Genomic DNA, 18,939 nt, shown 5'->3' on the forward strand with positions numbered 1-18,939 from the left:
CACAAGGCCACTGAGCTGACAGACACAGCAGAGAGTGGCTCAATTGATGCTTTTTATGGGATCTGGGGCAAAAACAAATGTAACAGGCTACAAAGCAGCAAGGGTGGAAAGGTGTTGCTGCTGTTACACATAGCCTTTTTTATATGTTATTAGGGCATATTATGGGACTCTCATACTGCCAATAGTGAATAGTGAGGTGTCTCAGTTGAAGTGGAAGAAGACAACCTGAAGCTTATGTATAACAGAATTACTCTACCTTATCTTCATTCTCATCTATGATGAATCACAGCATTTAAAATTACCCTACACAACAACAACAACAACGTCACAGCCTCAGGTAACCTAACCTATAGATTAGCTACTATGATATGCAAACAAAATATGTCTGTGTAGACCCTCAGTCGTCCAGGTCTGATCCATAGCAAACGACGAAGTAACTTCATCGTTTGCTATCAAATAAAATATGTTGCAGTATCTGATATAAAATATCAGAGGGATTTGTTGAACAACATATATAATTGTTGAACAACATATATAATTGTCCCTTCACCTTTCGCAGCCTCACTGTTTTGCAGATTTTTGTGCTCTGCGTCATGATTGGCTACGGGACTGTAGCCCATTGTCAATCAATCACCTCCGTGCCGTGTCTCCTGTACAGTACAGAATGTGATCAGCTTGCCAAATTTACATAACAATGTGACTCTGAAGTGCTGTATGTTTGCAAGTTTTCTCCCCGACAAAACCCACAATGTCGATAAAACGTTGCAAAGGCACCTATCTTTAAAAAAATCTACGAAGGTTTGAACTTTGAGAGTGTTTAAACAAGACAGAAGAAGAAGTGTGTGGTGAGGTGTTTTACAGCCTTAAAACATATATAATAATTGTAAAAAATAAAGCTGACTATTTCGTGGATTTCGCCTATTGCAGGCTATTTAAAACAATAAAAGAGAAACCACTGCATTGTAAAAGCAGCTCATAGTGTCTAATTATAAACAGCAAACCAATGCTGGTGTGGTGCTAGCATTCTGATGTCAGTTGCTTGACATCAAAATTCTCTGGCCTATGAAAGTTGTGAAAGTCGTTTATGAACTTATTGCGGTGAATAATTAGGATGCACATGGAATGAAGTCAGGAATAATTCTGGACAGCAGTATAAAATGTTTTTGATGAGAAAGACACACAAATCTGATACAGCTCCTTTAAATGACAGAACCATTTAAGTTGAGTTTTACTTACACTTAATAAAAATTATGTTTTGATACAATATATCTCATAGGTTCAACTAATGTGACTCGTGTTTTCTAGTCCATTACATTCCTTTCTGTCAGAAGACTATTGGGTCCACAGAGCTATGACGCAGTAATGCCATAACACAACTGTATTTAAAGGTCCTATATTACGCAAAATGGGCTCTTGTGAGCTTAACGTTATATTATAATGCTGTTACCTCCTGAAAAACATACCTGGAGTTTGTTTCATTCACACATGTTTAGGTAAGCCTTTATTATCAGTCTGTCTAAAATGCTCTGATCCACCTTGTGATGTCATAAAGCGGTAGTTTTCAATTGATGAAAATATCCAAATGAAAGAACTCAAGACTAAATATGCAGGGTTTGTGTGTTAAACATGCGTAAATGAAACAAAACATAATTCCAGTTATGTTTTTGATGAGGAAACATTATAGCATAAATCAGAAAATAGCAATATAGGAAACATTTATAGGATATTCAGGCCACAGTGGTGAGTGCTGTGGGGACAGTGGCATGTGGGGACAATACTGGTGAGAACCTAGTGAGGGAGTTTTCTGAATTTATATAATTCAACACACAACATTCTAGGGCTGCAAGAAAAATTGCAATCAAAAATGCAATTTCAAAAATCACAAAGACAGCAATTTTTAAAGTACCACAATCACCTCCACAAACTAGGCAAAATATCATGAAAACTGCTGAACCCGTAGTTTAGATTTGCGCAAACATGTTCTAAAATGTGATTAGTGTGTCAGTTCATATTTCAGTCTTTTTGTCAATTCTTCTGGAGGCGTTTACAATGTGAACTTGGAACAGAATCCTGTTATTAAAACATAAATCGCAAATCTAATCACAATGCCTGTCAGAAAAATTGCGATTAGATATTTTTCCCAAATCGTTCAGCCCTACAACACAGACTACAGCAGCATGAAGCTAATAACATCACAGGCCTGATTTTGTTCTTTGTCATGCTAATGAAATAAAATGATGAAGACATGAATCCTAAGGTCCTCTGGCCTTTCCTCCACTCGCACTGCCCTCTCCCGTCCTTCAGTGCAAATGAGCCCTATTAGCAGCTCCTCCATTTTTGAATGCAGATTAGATCAAATGTATTATGTAGCAAACCCAGGGACACTGCACTCTAGCAGTTGTATCAGTAAACTAAATACTAAATCATTGTGAAACATCTTATTATGATATTTAGTCTTTTAACAACTATATAATGTTTAAAGTATTGGAGCATTTTTTTCCCATTCATGCAGCGTTGTGGGATAAACTGTAGTGGCCTGATAGCTGGTAACTTGTCCATTCCAGCCTAGTACAGTCCAGTCTGGCTATGCTTCCATTGTAGGGAGTATTATAGTTCTGATGACGTAGGCAGATTCAGGTAATCTGATACGGTGAGAATATATTCCTCTGCTTGGTACTTTCCATGTAAGCAACTAAACCCGGAAGTGCTCCTTACACCTTCATCAGATTCCTTAGTCCTACTAAATGTCTGCTGTAGGGTACTTCTTTAAAATAGTATCTAATATTTAAACAAAGAAAACATAAGCTCTTTCTCTGCTGTGTTTACAGGTATACAAACCTGAGCAAAAGGCAGCATGTCCATGGTTTTGCTTGTCAGTGTACCATACAAACACCATATGGCTGACTTGGCGAGGCTGTGGCACTGGCAAGGTTTCCTGCAAGGCCAACAGATCTGCAGACCAGTGAGTGGGTGCATCGTACTGACTGTTAGTTACTATAAAAGTATACTAGAGCTGTAGGCCTTTAGTCATTAGTTGATTAATCGGTCGATGCAGTCATTTACTGCACAAATAGTTGTTTTGGAGTTGAGTGCAGTTTGGGTCAGATACATAGACATACATAATAGTTTTGAGAGTTTTTGTCACACCCCCGACCATGAACTTGTTTAGTCGACTACAACCCTAATGTATACATACAGGTTTTATTATACAAACTACTGGATTATTATCCAAAACAACAAAGGATGTTCAAAGTTTTGATTCAAATGTGACTTTGAAAGGTTGTAAAGACATATTTGCTTAATAATGTGACACTATAAGTAAACTAAATATTACACAAAACACTATAGGAATCAAGTGGCTTGTAAGGGAAGTGGCTATGCACTGATGTTGATTGTGCTAACTAAATCCAAACTGAAATAGCAAATTGGCCCTAATGTGTACCTGTTTGGTCCAGCAGGGACAGTGGAGAGAGTCTTTGTGAGGACGTGGGGGAACAGTGACCATTAGGCTAATGTGGCTCTGATCCATGCCAGTGTATGTGAAGAGGCAGAGAAGGCTGCATGGGTCAGGTGTGTGCTGGGGGTAAGGGAGCTCCACAACCTTGTGCATGTGGATGTGTGTGCACAACAACAAGGCCAGCACAAAGGGAGCCAGTGGAATTAGCATGCCCTCTCCTTCAAGTCACCACTGTTTTATAGTGAGCTTCAGACACTGCACTAGAGGGAGGAGCAATACATGGGAGGTGCAGGGGCAGAAGAATAGTATGGAGTTACCTTCTACGTCATTACAGTCATACTCTGGAGTGAGGCATGAATGGAGACAAGAGCACACACAGATGCATAAAGCAGAGCTCTGCAGCAGCAGTGCCAGAGTGCATGTAAACAGGACTGCATATGGCTGTGAAATGAAGCCTCTAGCACACATATGACAGAAGTGACTGTGAGTGAGACTGTTAGTCATATAGCAGAGAACACTAGCATACGCACAGCAGATGCAGTCATACACAGTATATGGATTAGAAGAGGGCTTACCTTTCACCCTCTCTCCGCGGTTGAGCTGGATCTCTCCCTCTCCCTGGGGTGTGTACGGCTTAACCACAATAAAGGTACGTCCCGGGACAGCACTGTAGAGTTTCCTCTTGGGCCCCCGGGGGCCCGACAGCATGGGGGGAGTGTGATGGGGTGGGCTGGTGTCTCGCTGCACAGAACCAGGGCTGTAAACAAACACATAGGTTACCGTGGTGATCCCAGGGAGTTGGTAAGTGAAGCCCGAGGTCACCGCCATGGTGAGCACAGGGGTCTGGTGGAGCCCCCTGGACACTAAGGAGCGGGAGCGATTCATAGATGTCCCAGACTGTCCACAGTCACATGTCCATATAAAATACCCTGCTGGCTCCACTGCCCTGTGCTCTATCTGTGTCCTGTCCTCTGCATCCTGCTCACACACGGCCAAAAGCACTCAGCACTCAGCACATCAGCGTCTGCTCCAGCCGCTGTCTGTCCCAGGCATCTGAGAGCCCGTCTCAAAGCCGGTCTGAAAGCCCGTTTGAGTCCAGTCCATGGTGGAGCCTTCTGGTCCAGGCAGTCCTGCTGTGGAGCAGAAGGGCTGGGGCAGCCCTCTGCTGCTGCTGCTGTGCTCCGTGCTCTCTCCCTGTAGACAGCCTGCTCACATTCACACGCCAAATGCTCTCAATGTGCATTCTGTGTGTGCGCACAGCCACAGTCTGCCCCCTCCGCCGCTAACAGCGCTGCTCTGTTAGCATGCTAGCCTCCGTTGCCAGCCCGTGGCTAACACCTCCCACATGCACACATATGCTGGACACTGGAGCAGTGTGCTCCTGTGATGGTCCATAGCTCCAGAGGCAGGCGCGCGTGTGTGCGTGTGGCTGTGCGTGTGGCAGTGCGTCGTGGGGAGGGAGGGAGAGGGAGGGGAGGGGAGAGCTCCAGCTCATTTCATTTAATAGTTGCTCCTCCCTGCTCCCCTCGCCTTAAATCCCCTCCTTCTCTCGGTCATTCTCCTGCTCCGCTTCCCTCTCAGCCCTGTCTTTAACATTTCTCCACAATGCATCTTCTCACTGCTGCTGAATTCTAATACAACAGCAGTCTTCATTCATCACTTTGCTATTGCTGTGCAAGGAGCATTCCGTCTCCTGCCGCTGCTTACTTGAAATGCACATCAATACATTGTCTTTAGCTCAGACTGTATCTAGTAGCACATGTAGACATTTAATGACAGGGGAGACTGATCTGTTTGCCTCACAATCCCAGCCCTTTTATCATCTCTCTAAATACAAGATGTGTCCATATATATCTCATACTATTGGCTTCATTCACTGTTTCATTCACAGGATCAGCTCATTTGTGCCCTGACCATCTTTACTACACACATCTTTCTGCATCCCTCTCTCCTCATCTCAGGCTTTGTTTAGCTCCACCCCACTCTCCGTATCTTACACTGGCTCTCCTTCTGTGTCCCCCATTGTCACCGAAAGCAGGGGCAGGCTGACGGCTTTCCAATTACCGTAGGGACTGAGGGGCCGGGATGTCTGCAGCATGTTAATGTGTGAGCCCGGGCAGCGCACAGGGGAGGGAGGGACCGAGGGAGCAAGCGTCGACATGAGGCAGTGTCAAAGTCGCACAGACAGGCCCAAAATGAGAGCGCTTAAAGGACCAAAGTGACATGCTACGCCACACTCATTATATATCCCATTTGCATTCTAGGGCTGTGTATGTGTGAAAATAGCTCTTAAAACTATTAGGTATCTCTATATATTTGATCAAAGCTACTATAGCCCTACTACTGTGTTTAGTTATACTTTAAGTATCAGACAAATGCCAAATTACTGCAAAATTTCCAACAAATATGCAGGAATATCACTTTACACATATATTACATTTTTTTTTGGAAGTTTGTTCAATTTTCGCAACAGTTAATTTTTTTTTTTTTTTAAAGGAGAAGAAAGAAAAACATACCAGATCCTCAAAATGATTTACAATATTACTGATCATTTTACATATATCACACCTGAATCAATTTAGTTTATGAGACAAGTAAAAAAAATCATGAAAAATATACTTGCAAAATGCCAGCAGAGGGCACTTGGACTCTTATAGCATACTATGGAATGAAGCAATTGAAAAAAAGGCTAAAAACAATGACTGCTGATTAGCTGTGCAGTTGTTGTTTTTAAATTTGTTATTTCTATCTTTCATATTTTAACTAATGTGTAGTAGCTGCTCCATTCTACATAGATGGAGTACACACAAGCACAGTTTAACACACACATATGCACAAAGTTTACAGCCGATTATAAAAGCTCCCGCGTTTCCTAGGACACCAGCCCAGCCTTTGTAACCATGGCAACTGTCAATAAAAGGAAAGGAAATATAACAAACATCCGCACTGATGAGTCGACCGCGTCTGCCTATCCAGAGATACTCCAAACATCAACAACCTGGATCCAAGCTTCTCACAATCAAATGTATTATTTTCTTAAAACATTAAAATTTCCTTCTCAAATTTAAAATCCAATCTGGCATATTTTCACGACGGCTGTGCAAAACAGCTTCACATAATTAAATCATTTGAGAAAATCATGTATGCACTGCAAATATAACCATGTCTTATTTGGTCTACAACTATTAGAACTCGCAGATTTTCATGTTAAGTTCAAAACCCTATATAACAAAACGAAAACACAAACGATCTCTCCAGAGTAGTAAAACCTTCAACCTATCGTAGCCTCTAGTTCATCCTAGTGTCTGGTTCAGACAGAGGTAAGCCACTACACCAGTATTGCCAACTTAATAATTTCAAACAAATGTCCTTTATGCCAAATCAATAACTCTACCAGAGGATGGGTTGATTCAAGTCAATTAGGCTGTTAAAAAATAGTTATAAGCCCTCTACCAGAGGGCAAAACTCTGGTCTGGCCTCTAAAAGTTTCAGTGCATATGAACCCATCGCGGTGAATAAATAGGATGCTCAGAATGCATAAGGTTAGTGAGTAATAATATTTATAAGACAGGTAGAGCACCTATAATATGTACTAGTTCCATAATGAATCAACACTGATAGAAATGCTACACAATTTTGACACAGTAAATACTACTTTCCACACTTTATAAGCACATTCATATTCAGCATCTCTTTTGACATAGCAAGAATTGTTACTGGACTTGCAATGTATGCTTTAAAATCACAAGTGAGTTCACAGTACACAATCTAAATATTTGCGGGAGCATTTCATAGAAGACTGAAATATGAATATTAAGAGAGGATATTTGCATAGAAAATTGAGTTGATAAAGAGGTGGCATTACACTTTCATGGAGTATTAACTGTTAACACATTACATGCTTAGATCATCATTGAATATTGTTTAGTTGTGTTTTCAACGAAAACAGCATATTAATATGTTTAATAAGTTTCAGTTTTGTTTTTGTTGTCCATGCTAACTCACTCCCCCTTTAGAGTGCTATTACAACACAATCACCGTACACCCACTAATGAAACTACTGCATATCACATCAGGTTTGTGAAGTTGTAGTGTTTTGTTCTGTATCATGTTTATATATATTTACGTAACATTTCTGTGCGGGAGCATGAATGTCATAGGCTTGTGGGCAGAGCCTTGGACAGTATCATACTGCTGACTGAACCCATAATGAAACATGTATGTTTTTTGATGAGGACACGTTATAACATGGTAGAAATCTCCAAAAAGTTGATTTTGCATAATACTCCCTTTTTAAATAAGGGCAGACTTTATGATTTGCTAAATTACGAGTTTGATGTAAGTGCAACTAGTATTAGAAGAAAGAATAGAGAAGGTGGCACAGACTAAAGTAGCATACTACTGTTGGAAGAGCAGGGCTATTGTAGAATCAAGACCATTTTAAAAATTGTTATTTTAAATTACATTACCAACAGTGTCTGCCATGGTAAAATGCCCTCCTTAAATTCACCTGACACTGCCTCTGCGGAGTTTGCACACGTTTCTCTTCATCAGTTAACTGGGAATAAGCCTGTGTGTTTCATTAAATGCATTTAAAAACATGTGCTATTTCATTAAACTTTTGCTGTAGTGTGTGTAAGTCATCGTTTTCCTCTGGGCTCTCTCCCCGCTCTGGTGCGCAGAGGGGGGCTGTCTCTGAGTACAAACACAAATGCACAGCGCGCACACAAAGGACGAGACTGATGTGAGACGGCGCTGACACTGAGGAGAGATGAACAGGACATCAGCGCTACTTTAGCTCTGTGGTTCGCTTTGCCATGTTGTTGGCAGCGAAGGAGAGTTAATTCGCTAATTCAACGTAAATAAATTGAATTGAATTTCTAAGGATGTTACAGTCTACAGTCACCTGTAGACTGTAACATCCTTAGAAATTCAAAATTTTGGTTAAGTACTTTTTTGGTTTTTGGGCTATGGTCAGGGCCAAACATGGCCCCTCTTTAATAAACAAAGATATGGTCAAATTATGGGCCTATGAAAGCCTTATAAGGCTTTCAGGACTGGGACAACAGCAGCGGCATGGTGGCTAGCACTCACGCCTCACAGCAGTGAGGTTCCAGGTTCGACTCCCAGGCCACCCCAGCCTTTCTGTGTGAAGTTTACATATTCTCCTTGTCTTTGGATGGGTTTTCTGGACACTCTTGTTTCCTAATCTGGCTCATGCCAGGTTGATATGTAGCCCCTCTGAAAAGAGTTCTACACATCAATCTGGGAAGGCTCTCTCTAAAAGCGTTCAGAACCAATGACTCAAACAAAGACTTCACATTGAAACAAGCTGAAAAATCAAACTTTAGTTAAATTCAGCTAAGAAAGTAGAACATGCATCTTACCCATCCACAAAGAGCATGTCTGCATGTTTTACAGACAAAATAGTCTGTATTTCTGACAACATAGGCGAAGGTATGTGTGTCAGCATTGCCATGTTTTGCTATGTTTGGCTCTGGCTTCCGGCCAAACCACAGTGGTGCCCTGTCATTGCTCAGTTTTTGCACCATTCCTAGTGTGGGACCTATCACATGCAACCGGTTCAGCCAGAGCTGAACAAGACAGACTATCAGGAGTTTGTAAACTCACAAAAATAATGAGAATTCATCTCTCTGGTGAGGCTACCTGTTTGCCCCATCAACCCAAAAACAGGAATAATAGGTAAAATCTTCCAGCTAAGGTAGTCCTGAAAAAGACTAGCTCAAGATCTGGAGATGGGTTCTTGGGCACGGCACTGTGGCACTGCTCCTGACAGGTTGCGCCATCAGCATTGAAGGATGGGCCAAATCCAGAGGACAAACATCCCTACAGGGACAATAAACTGAACCTTAACAGACCCCTTTGCCCTCCCTTGGCTGTAGTAATTCAGTATAAAGAATCAGTATGTATCTCCATATTGGCCTGTTGTCTATGAGTTTACGCTGCCACCCAAACCTCTGCTGGAGCATTTGGGAGTGGGTCTGTGCAGCTCATTTCCAGCTGAAGGACAGGGGAATGAAAAATGGCCATGGAGCAAAAGAACAGTCCTGACGCCTGAATTATGTGACTGCAGGGCACTGTCACTGCCATGGGACAGGGACCAAAGACAGGGACGAGGGAGCTGTCATTGCCACGGGACAGGGACTAGGGACCAGGGAGCTGTCACTGTCACGGGACAGGGACTAGGGATCAGGGAGCTGCCACTGGCAGAGGACCAGGGACCAGAGAGCTGCCACTGGCACGGGACAGGGACTAGGGACAGAGACAAGGGAGCTGTCACTACCATGGGGCAGGGACCTAGGGGGCTGTCACTGCCACAGGACAGGGACTAGGACCAGGGAGCTGTTACTGCTGTGGGACAGGGACCAGGGACCTGGAAGCTGTCACTGCCATGGGGTAGGGACAAGGAAGCTGTCATGGGACAGGGACTAGGGACAGGGACCAGGAACAGGGACCAGGGACAGGGACCCAGGAAGAGGGCAGATGTTGTAAAAGAGGTTAAGTGTATATTTGGCACATTTAAATATAGTGTAAGTGTGGCACAGTGCACTAGTAAAAGTCGATATGTTAAATGATCAGAGTCACACTAAATGCACAGGACAATTAACACCAATAAGCACTACTGTTTTAAATCTTTATCTGATCTATAATAAGACAGGAATGTGCCAAGTCAGAGTGTAGACAGTAATATCTGTACTGTATTTGGTTAAAGTATGCTGTACTTGTTTATCGTTTATTTATTGGCCCCACAAACGCATTATATTTATCTTAAGCTTCATGCTCTGTATTCACTCTACAACACCACCTGTTTCAGTAAATAATTTGTACACTCTCATAAAACACAAATAGCCCATTTTTGCTTCACATGGATATGGCCAGCAGTTACAGACATATTTATGGAAACATATGATGCATCATATGGCATCTTTCATGAGCTTTTAACCATGTTATAATGGTGTTTCCTAATCAGCAGTTTACTATGAGATGTATTTCCATGAATGCATTCATTTTGAGTAATCCTGTATTGTCTTGGATGCAAGGCTTGAATGCTCATCTACCCCATCTCTGGCCACTGGTCTGTATTTACTTTATTAACTATTTAAAAATGGTAGAGTTTGGGTCATATAGTGATGTAAAAAATTCACATGGTCCTTTTCAAAAATAATACAGCGTAAATGACATGAAGAAGTTATAAAGTTATAAAGAAAGCTGACATCACACAAACTCAACAACCATGCATCATTTATGAGCTTTAAGAACTAAATGAGAGTGGTATTTACAGTAAAGGATCTATGACCTGACTGTCCCCTCACCAGTACTTCCATCAGTGTGTGTTTTCCTCTGAGCTACGGCCTGCCTGTTGAACCGAAGCGCACAGGACAAGGCTGCTCAAATGATGGTGCTGTACGGGCACTTGGACGGTGCCGATGGGCGGGCTGTTGACCGGCCAAGCTAATTTCACACTCCCCTGGTACCCATAATGCCTCCAGAGTTACTACAGGCGTAAACACAAGGTCAAAGAGAGACATGCGGGGAGAGAGGCAGAGCTGTGGAAGTGACACCACACTCCAACTGAGCCTGCTGTAACTGTATCATGTATAACCAACATATTTGGGATCCATCTCTGTACAAGCCCAACAATGCGCATGTAATGTCTAATAATATTTATATGAGTGTATATAGCCTGTACTCTTTCTGAGATGGTACTACAATCACAACTTACCCTGGGTTACTAGTACGTTAACCTGCAAATTGAGGACACATACAGGTTTTTCTCATTCTCAGTTCTCATTCTCAGCACTGATTCATTCAATCCTTTATTTAACCAGGATAAAACTCCTTGAGATTAAAATCTCTTTTAAACGAGTGTCCTGGTGAAACAGCAGCAGCACATATATGGACAGGCCATGCCTCATGTGAAAGCTCAGAACCTCGAGAATTCATTCACTGAGTTGCAGAGGCTGCACTAGCACTGGTTCATGATTGGCTGCAGGTGCTGGGGTTTAGTCAAGATTCAGTTCAGAGAGAGTCATTTTAGGTTCACACCAAATTGATTTCAGCATTGAAATTGGCAACCCAAATGAGAAACCCTTGAGATTCTCATTCTGCTTTCTGATTGGATAATCAGAGTCTCAGAGCATCAAAAATTAAAGTGAAACTTATAAAACATGTTAATACATTGTCTTTACCGAATATAGCTTTTTCCATACAATAAGGGGTAACATGGTGATTTAAATTTGTTATGTATTAGTAGTTACTACTCCATAAAAGTAAAACACCCTCTCTTTAATATTTGAATAGACTTAAGCATTACCAGCAAGTATTACATTAGTTATTATTACTGTTACATTATTGTACCTCTACTAGGTTCACATAAAAATTTGAACTCACAAACACTCACTCATCCGCAGTACAGAGTGTTATGGCAGGAAGAGCCTTGTTTGTACGTGCATGTGATTTAATAATGTATTTAATAATATGTTTTTGTCCTATGAATATTGCTGCTCTCTTTGCCTGAATAAAGAGAGAGAGAGACAGAATGGATCCCAGATGGATGGAGCACAGTGACAGCAGAGTATTAGAGGAGGAGGGGGAGTGCGGTGGAGAAATGCAATCCCTCTGTCAGCCGCCACACCGCCGTTCCCTCACAAACACTGGAATCAAATCAGGTATATGCTACACGCGCCGTACTGCTGACATATGAGCACAATCTAACCGCTTAGCTAACACGCTCCCATTCGCCACCATGAGATGTGATCAAACTGCTGGTTTAGTGAGCAGTTTGTCTAATGCTAGAAAGTTATAGTGGTATGAGCGTCTGTAGATTTATGCATCAATCCACGAACAGGCCATCTGATATTACTCAAAGTTCTAATTTCTATATACTTATTTGAGTGATACTTAAAAAAAAGCCACATTTGCAGGACCCCATAGTGGTACATGGGTGTACACTAGTCGATGTGGTGTTATACTTGTTCTGATAAAGCTCAAGATCATTTTAAAGATATTCAGGAAAGGTTCATTTCTGTCCTGTGAATGTGACTTTTTTAGTATCGATACCCGTGAAAAATGAGTATCTAGTTTGGATACTAGTTTTACTCTTCCTCACGTTGGTGTCTTCAGTCAGTCCCTATGCAAAACACAAAATTTTAATCTGTCAACTGGACAAATTGTTGTAAGCGTGAAGACGTTTCGCTGCTCATCCAAGCCGCTTCTTCAGTTCTGGTCAGATTGCTGGTGGACACTCTGACCAGAACTGAAGAAGCGGCTTGGATGAACAGCGAAATGTCTTCACTCCTACAACAATTTGTCCAGTTGACAGATTTAAACTTCGTCTTTTGCTATGGCTCAGACTTGGACGACTGAGGGATTACACACACATCAGTCCCTATGGTTATAATTATAAGCGCCCTTCTGTATTGACCAATGCCCCCAGAAGTTAAGAGACAAGTAGCTACTGTCCTTTGACCTGCCAATTGAGAGAAACTACAACTACTTTTTCTCACGATGGCGACATTCCACAACTTTCCCCCATGACTTCTATTTTGCCACTGGATATGTTGGTGATGTCACAGAACAGATTTAGTGCAGTAAACATAAAAAAAAAAAATTCTATAAGCAGCCAACATGCCATAATTGGTACTGTCCCACCAGACCAAGTTATAATTCAATAAACATAAATATCATGAAATACACTTTAAAGGAACAAGGGGGTTTATAGAGTGATCAAGCAGAGTGTATAGTAGCAGACCTGAGCCTCCCCCGCTGGCTGTGTGCGTGGGGGTACCCATGGCTGTGAGACCTCCTGGGGACTGGCCTGTCGTCCTCATGGGGGTGGTGCAGGGAGGGGGAGCGCGAGTGGGATGATCGTGAGCTGCCCGTGCTCTGGAGGCTGCTGTCTGGCATCTCACCATGACGGCTCTGAAACGCATAGGGGAACCCTGTCACTTAAGTCAAACTGATTAGAACAATTATTATTTCACCTTTTATTAAACTTGTGGGGCTAAACACTTAAACTCCACCCAGAACCACATTTCAAATACAGCTGTTAAACTGGGCAGTATCTGGAGGACTAAAGGGGAGAGTGAGAGGGGAGGAGGGGCGGGGTTGGGCTAGAGGTATAGGGAACAATGTGATTGGTCTAAGTCTTATGTGACGTCATGTAGTACTTGAAACTGGAGGCAGCACACACCCTGTTTTTGGCCAGAAAGGTGCAAATGAACCTAATTTGCACAAAAATTGCCAAAAAGAGACAAGAAACAGTACACAATACTATGAAAAGACTCTATCCACACTGTTTTAATAAAGACCAACTAAAAATGAATTGAAAATGAAGATCGATCAATATGAAGGAAAAAATGCATCATATGAGGGGAAAAAATGTGTCTCATATCGCCCCACCTTAGTATGTACATTGTGTTTTCTTCTTTCCCTTCCCATTTAAATGTTTGTATATTTAGTAACACTGGGGAGTTAAGCATTTGGAATTGACAAGGTAACAACATGGCCATTTTCAGCACGATGCTAACAAATAGATGCTTAAAGTCAATTTAACCACTGAAATCATGAGAATGAGTTCAGAATGACATTCACACTTGTCCTTGGTGGGTCCTGGGTTAAGCTCAGTTTAGTTCAAATTTAGACTTGCTTTGTTCTGATTCTGGCTCCAGGATTAGTTTACTCCCAGTTTAGTCCCAATTTTGATGTAATGTTTGTGCAAGTGTGAACGCAACCTGAAACACAAATATAGGTCCTCTTCTATGCTTGGAGTTCACAGTAATATAACATTCACACGGATAGGAATAGATGTACATGAAATAGTAACACATGTGTTTTTGACGTGCCAACTATATCATAACAAGGTCCAAAAAGTAGAAATAACTCTTTATGTCAACACACCCCCACATTCAGGCTTACCTCTCCAAGGCTACTGTGGTGCTGGCTGAAAGCGGGCAGGCTGCGCAGGGAGGGGACTGGGGAGTGACCCTGGCGCCCACGGATCTCTCGGGGGACATGGATGTGCTCGTGGTGGTCTCCATTGAGATTGTTGTCGCTGGCGGAGCGGAGAAGGGAGCGTGGGGAGGGCAGCGGGCCGGGCATCACACGTCTGCGGTTTGTGTAAGAAGGAGTCTCCCTGAAAGGCACTGGGGAGGAAAGACACATGCAAGTCCTCAGAGACAAGTGTATTCTGTTTTTAAAGCCTGTCAGAGCAGACACGGAGCGTACAAGGCCAGACAGAACGAGGAGCTTCAATTGGAAGCAGGGATACACTTAAATGTTTTTTGCATTAAGAGGTAATTGCAGTTTTTGGCTCTGAATACCAATACCGATCTTCCAAATTTTTTATGATTTTCTTAACACACTTTAGGCTGTACCTAAATAATTATGCAATGAATACATATGCAATGCTAAATTTAGCATTAGTTGAATAAAATGATTACCAGCATAAAATAGGCCTAATAAAAATAGGCAAATTTTGTTATATTATGGTAAAATCATGTCTTGAACTCTATAGTACAGCAGCATCAAAGCATTACTCTCACTGTGACAGAGACATTAAGTCATGTTTTACCTTTCTGTTTCTAAAGGCAGTGTTTTTCTCAGCGCTCTTTAATACTGGATATTTATGATATTTCATAAAACGTATTAGTCTCTAAAGCTTAAAAATGCTCTATGTCACATTTCCGGTGGAGGGTCCGCCTCTTACTTTCCTTTATGCAGATGATCCATCTATTCTTGTCATTACAGGTGATTTTAATGTACATGCTAAAGAGCTCAGTCCTGTCCTTGAAACCTTTGGTCTGACTCAGCACGTCAGCGAGCTCACCCACAACAGAGGACACACTCTGGACCTGCTCATCACAAAAGGAGTAAATATTTCAAATGTCAATGTGGTGGATGTTGCTCTGTCTGATCATTTCTGTGTCTTTTTTGGCATGTCTGTTATTCACAAACCAGCAGCTGGTCCTGCAGTTGTTTGAAGGAGACATATAAATGATAACACAGGTGCACTGTTCATGGAAATGATACACTTTGAAAATGCTTCTGATGTTGATGATATGTTGAACTCTATGACTTATAGTGTTTTGAATGTTCTGAACACCATTGCCCCAATGAAGGTTAAAATGGTTGAAGATAAGCAGAAAGCGCTGTGGAGGAATGATGACTCATGCCATGACTCATGTCATGCTGTTTTTAGGCAAAGTCCTCGAAAAAAGTTGTTTGCCAAATGAACTCTTTTGATGTTTTCCAGTGAGGTTTTAGACCCCACCACAGCACTGAGACTGCCCTTACCAAGGTGACAAATGACATCCACCTGAACACTGATCCAGGCAAAGTCTCAGTCTTGATCCTGTTAGATCTGAGTGCTGCCTTTGACACTGTGGCTCATGGGATCCTCTTACAGAGACTAGGGGACTCGGTGGGCATCTCTGGTCTGGCATCTCAAGTCCTATCTAGAAAACAGGGAGTACTTTGTTGAAATTGGAAAATGTGTCTCCCTGACCTTTAGGGTGCCTCAGGTGTCAATCCTGCAGATGACACTCAGATCTATGTCTCACTGGCAGCAGGTGAATATGGACCAGTGGATTCACTCTGTCACTGCATCCAACACCATCAGTGTGTGGATGCAAAACAACTTTCTCCAGCTAAGCTCAGACAAGACTGAAGTCATTGTCTTTGGTCCACAGAAATATAGGGAAAGTTTTAGCAGTCACCTCCAGTCTCTCTCTCCAGTAGGTTAGACTACTGTAACGGCCTGCTCACTGGCCTCTCCAAATGAGCATTAAGACAGCTGCAGTACATTCAGAACACTGCAGCTCGGGCCCTGTCTAGAACCAGGAAGTATGAGCACATAAGTCCTGTGCTCAGGTCTCTGCACTGGCTCCTGTGGCTCAGAGAATAGGTTTTAAAGCAGCTCTGCTTGTGAACAAGTCTCTCCATGGCCTAGCACCAAAGTATATCTCCGACATGTTAGTGCCATATGAACCATCTCGCACTCTGAGGACTTCAAGGACCGTACTCTTAATGGTGCCCAGAGTCAGGACTAAACATGGGGAATCAGAGTTTCAGTTTTATGCAGCTAAAACCTGGAACAGTCCTCCTGAAGATGTGACACAGGCCTCAACTTTGACAATGTTTAAATCCAGGCTCAAAACAGTTCTGTTTAGCTGTGCATATGACTGAAAGGTTTTTATTCTGCACTCTTCTGTTTTAATGTTTATTTTTTGATGATTATTTGTGATTATTTATGTTTCGATTTGTGTGATTTTTATATATTTCTTTTTCTGTAAAGCACTTTGAATTACTTTGTGTATGAATTGTGCTATAGAAATAAACTTGCCTGGCCTTGCCTTGCCTTCTTGGAATGTCCCACAGTATTGTCCCACAGTATTGTCCCACAGTATTGCATTACACTTACACTCCCATGGAAACAAACAGGTGATGTTCGCCAGTTACTGGTCAGATCGTTGGAGAGGTGACCCCACTCATAATAAGAAGGCATATTTTTCAAGATAAAAACAGCTGCAATTGAATAAAAACAAGGGAGATAAGTTTAATGCCATACTGTGGGACATTGCAAGCAAAGCAATAGCATCTCCACGGATGATCCACCAGAAAACTCCTAACTTTAAGTTTCAACATACAATGAAAATCTGTTTAAAAAAGTTCACGTATAAAACAGCAAACAGGCACCTTTTAGTGTTCCTTTCGATTTCATTTCTAACAGACTTGTACAGCCGTTACATTATTTGCACTAAAGCTCTCATGGTTGAAGACATTAGTTCTTAGGTATTTTATCATTTCAAGATAGAAATGTTACAATTTCCTACGTCAGAAAAAAAAAATAGATTGGAGGAAAGCAACACTGTGTAACTGGAGGTGCAGTGATTAAAAGTCTGTATTGTTTATGTTCAAGAAATTAATACTGAAAGACATTTTTTGCTTATGGCCCATGTTATGCTATTTTCTTAACTGTTCTAATGTTGTTTCTTCATCAAAAACATACCTGTGGAGTTTGTTTCATTCACACATATTTAACACACAAAACCTGCATATTTAGGAGTTCTTTTCTTAATCAGAAAACACTCTGTTCCACCTTGTGATGTCATGTGATGATACAGGAAGTGCTCCACTGTGTTTTCAAATGGAATTGCATCTCTACTAATCAAAAAAATAAAAGGTAGCTGTACACTTGAAAACTACCGCTTCATGACAAGGATTACTAAAACAAACATGTGTGAATGAAACACAACACCAGGTATGTTTTTGAGGAGGTAACAGCATTATAACATGGCTTAAAGCTCACAAGAGTCCATTTTGTGTAATATAGGACCTTTAAGCTCTCATGGTTGACATCAGTTCTTAGGTATTTCATCATTTATCATTTTGACTGGAAAAATAGGGCTTTTTAAGAGCTTTGATAATATAACTCAATTCATCCCTGGTTTTTGCCCATAATGACAGTCTCACCATGTAAATTCTCAGCCCTCAATATAGAAAGCCTTAATCAGATTAAAATTACAGCAATGAGATAAAGCCTGTTCTTTTCACGTTCTTATCTGCTGAATAGGACTCACAGACATAACGTTTGATTACGCCTCATCTTTCTGCCTTGTAAAAATGATGAACTAAAGATAATTAAAAAATAGAAGCATTACAGCATACACTACTGTTAACAATACTGATGACATCAAATATACAGAGATGGGTAGAGCAACCAAATTATTTTTCGCAAGTAAGAGTAACGTTACTTCAAAATAATATTACTCAAGTAGAAGCACAAAGAAATTACTCAAGTAAGAGTAAAAGGTATTTGGGGAAACAACTACTCAAGTAAGAGTAACTTAAAGAGTAACTGTTGGGAGGTAACATCTAATTTTTAATTTTAAGTTAAAGTCATTTGAAAGATTAAATTTTCAATTATGCACAAAATCTGGATAGACACAGCGATGAGTAAAAACTACATTATATCTGAAAGAGTAGCACAAGAAACACAAATGTTTGAATCATTTCATATTGTCAACATATAACTTTTGTTACTTGTAGACTTACTCATAGTGGGAAGAGGAACCAAAATTTTACTCAAAAGAGAGTAAGAGTAATTTTACTTCAATACAAATATTACATAAGGAGGAATAAAAGTATGTTGCAAAAAAAAAAAAAAACAACAACAAAAAAACACTTTGAAAAGCACAATTTCTTTAAAAAGTTACTAAAGTAAATGTAACTGAGAACAACCCACCTCTGCAAAAAAAATATATGGAATTATGTAGAAAAAATATGAAATAACTTAACTTGTTTTATATTTTAGATTCACACTCCTAAAAGTGGCCACCCTTTGCTTCATTGACAGCGCTGCAAACCCTTGGCTTTCTCTCAATGTGATTCATGATGAAGTTTCCTGAAATGGTTTTCACTTCACAGCTGTGACATTTTTAGTATCAATCCCTGCTCAAATG

General features: G+C 41.1%; 1 protein-coding gene across 1 annotated transcript in view; it reads right to left on the bottom strand.

The window, feature by feature from the left end:
• shank3a (SH3 and multiple ankyrin repeat domains 3a) overlaps positions 1 to 18,939 on the bottom strand; it is a 153,599-nt gene that overhangs the window by 58,466 nt on the left and 76,194 nt on the right. The window contains exons 10-13 of the mRNA XM_055222674.1: positions 14,396 to 14,622; positions 13,230 to 13,399; positions 4,033 to 4,214; positions 3,775 to 3,798 (exon numbers count right to left, since the gene is read on the bottom strand). Coding sequence (XP_055078649.1) covers positions 3,775 to 3,798; positions 4,033 to 4,214; positions 13,230 to 13,399; positions 14,396 to 14,622 — 603 coding nt within the window. The remainder of the gene's footprint in view (positions 1 to 3,774; positions 3,799 to 4,032; positions 4,215 to 13,229; positions 13,400 to 14,395; positions 14,623 to 18,939) is intronic.

Source organism: Periophthalmus magnuspinnatus, chromosome 6 (genome assembly GCF_009829125.3).
Source record: "Periophthalmus magnuspinnatus isolate fPerMag1 chromosome 6, fPerMag1.2.pri, whole genome shotgun sequence".
Classification (NCBI taxonomy): Eukaryota; Metazoa; Chordata; class Actinopteri; order Gobiiformes; family Gobiidae; genus Periophthalmus; species Periophthalmus magnuspinnatus.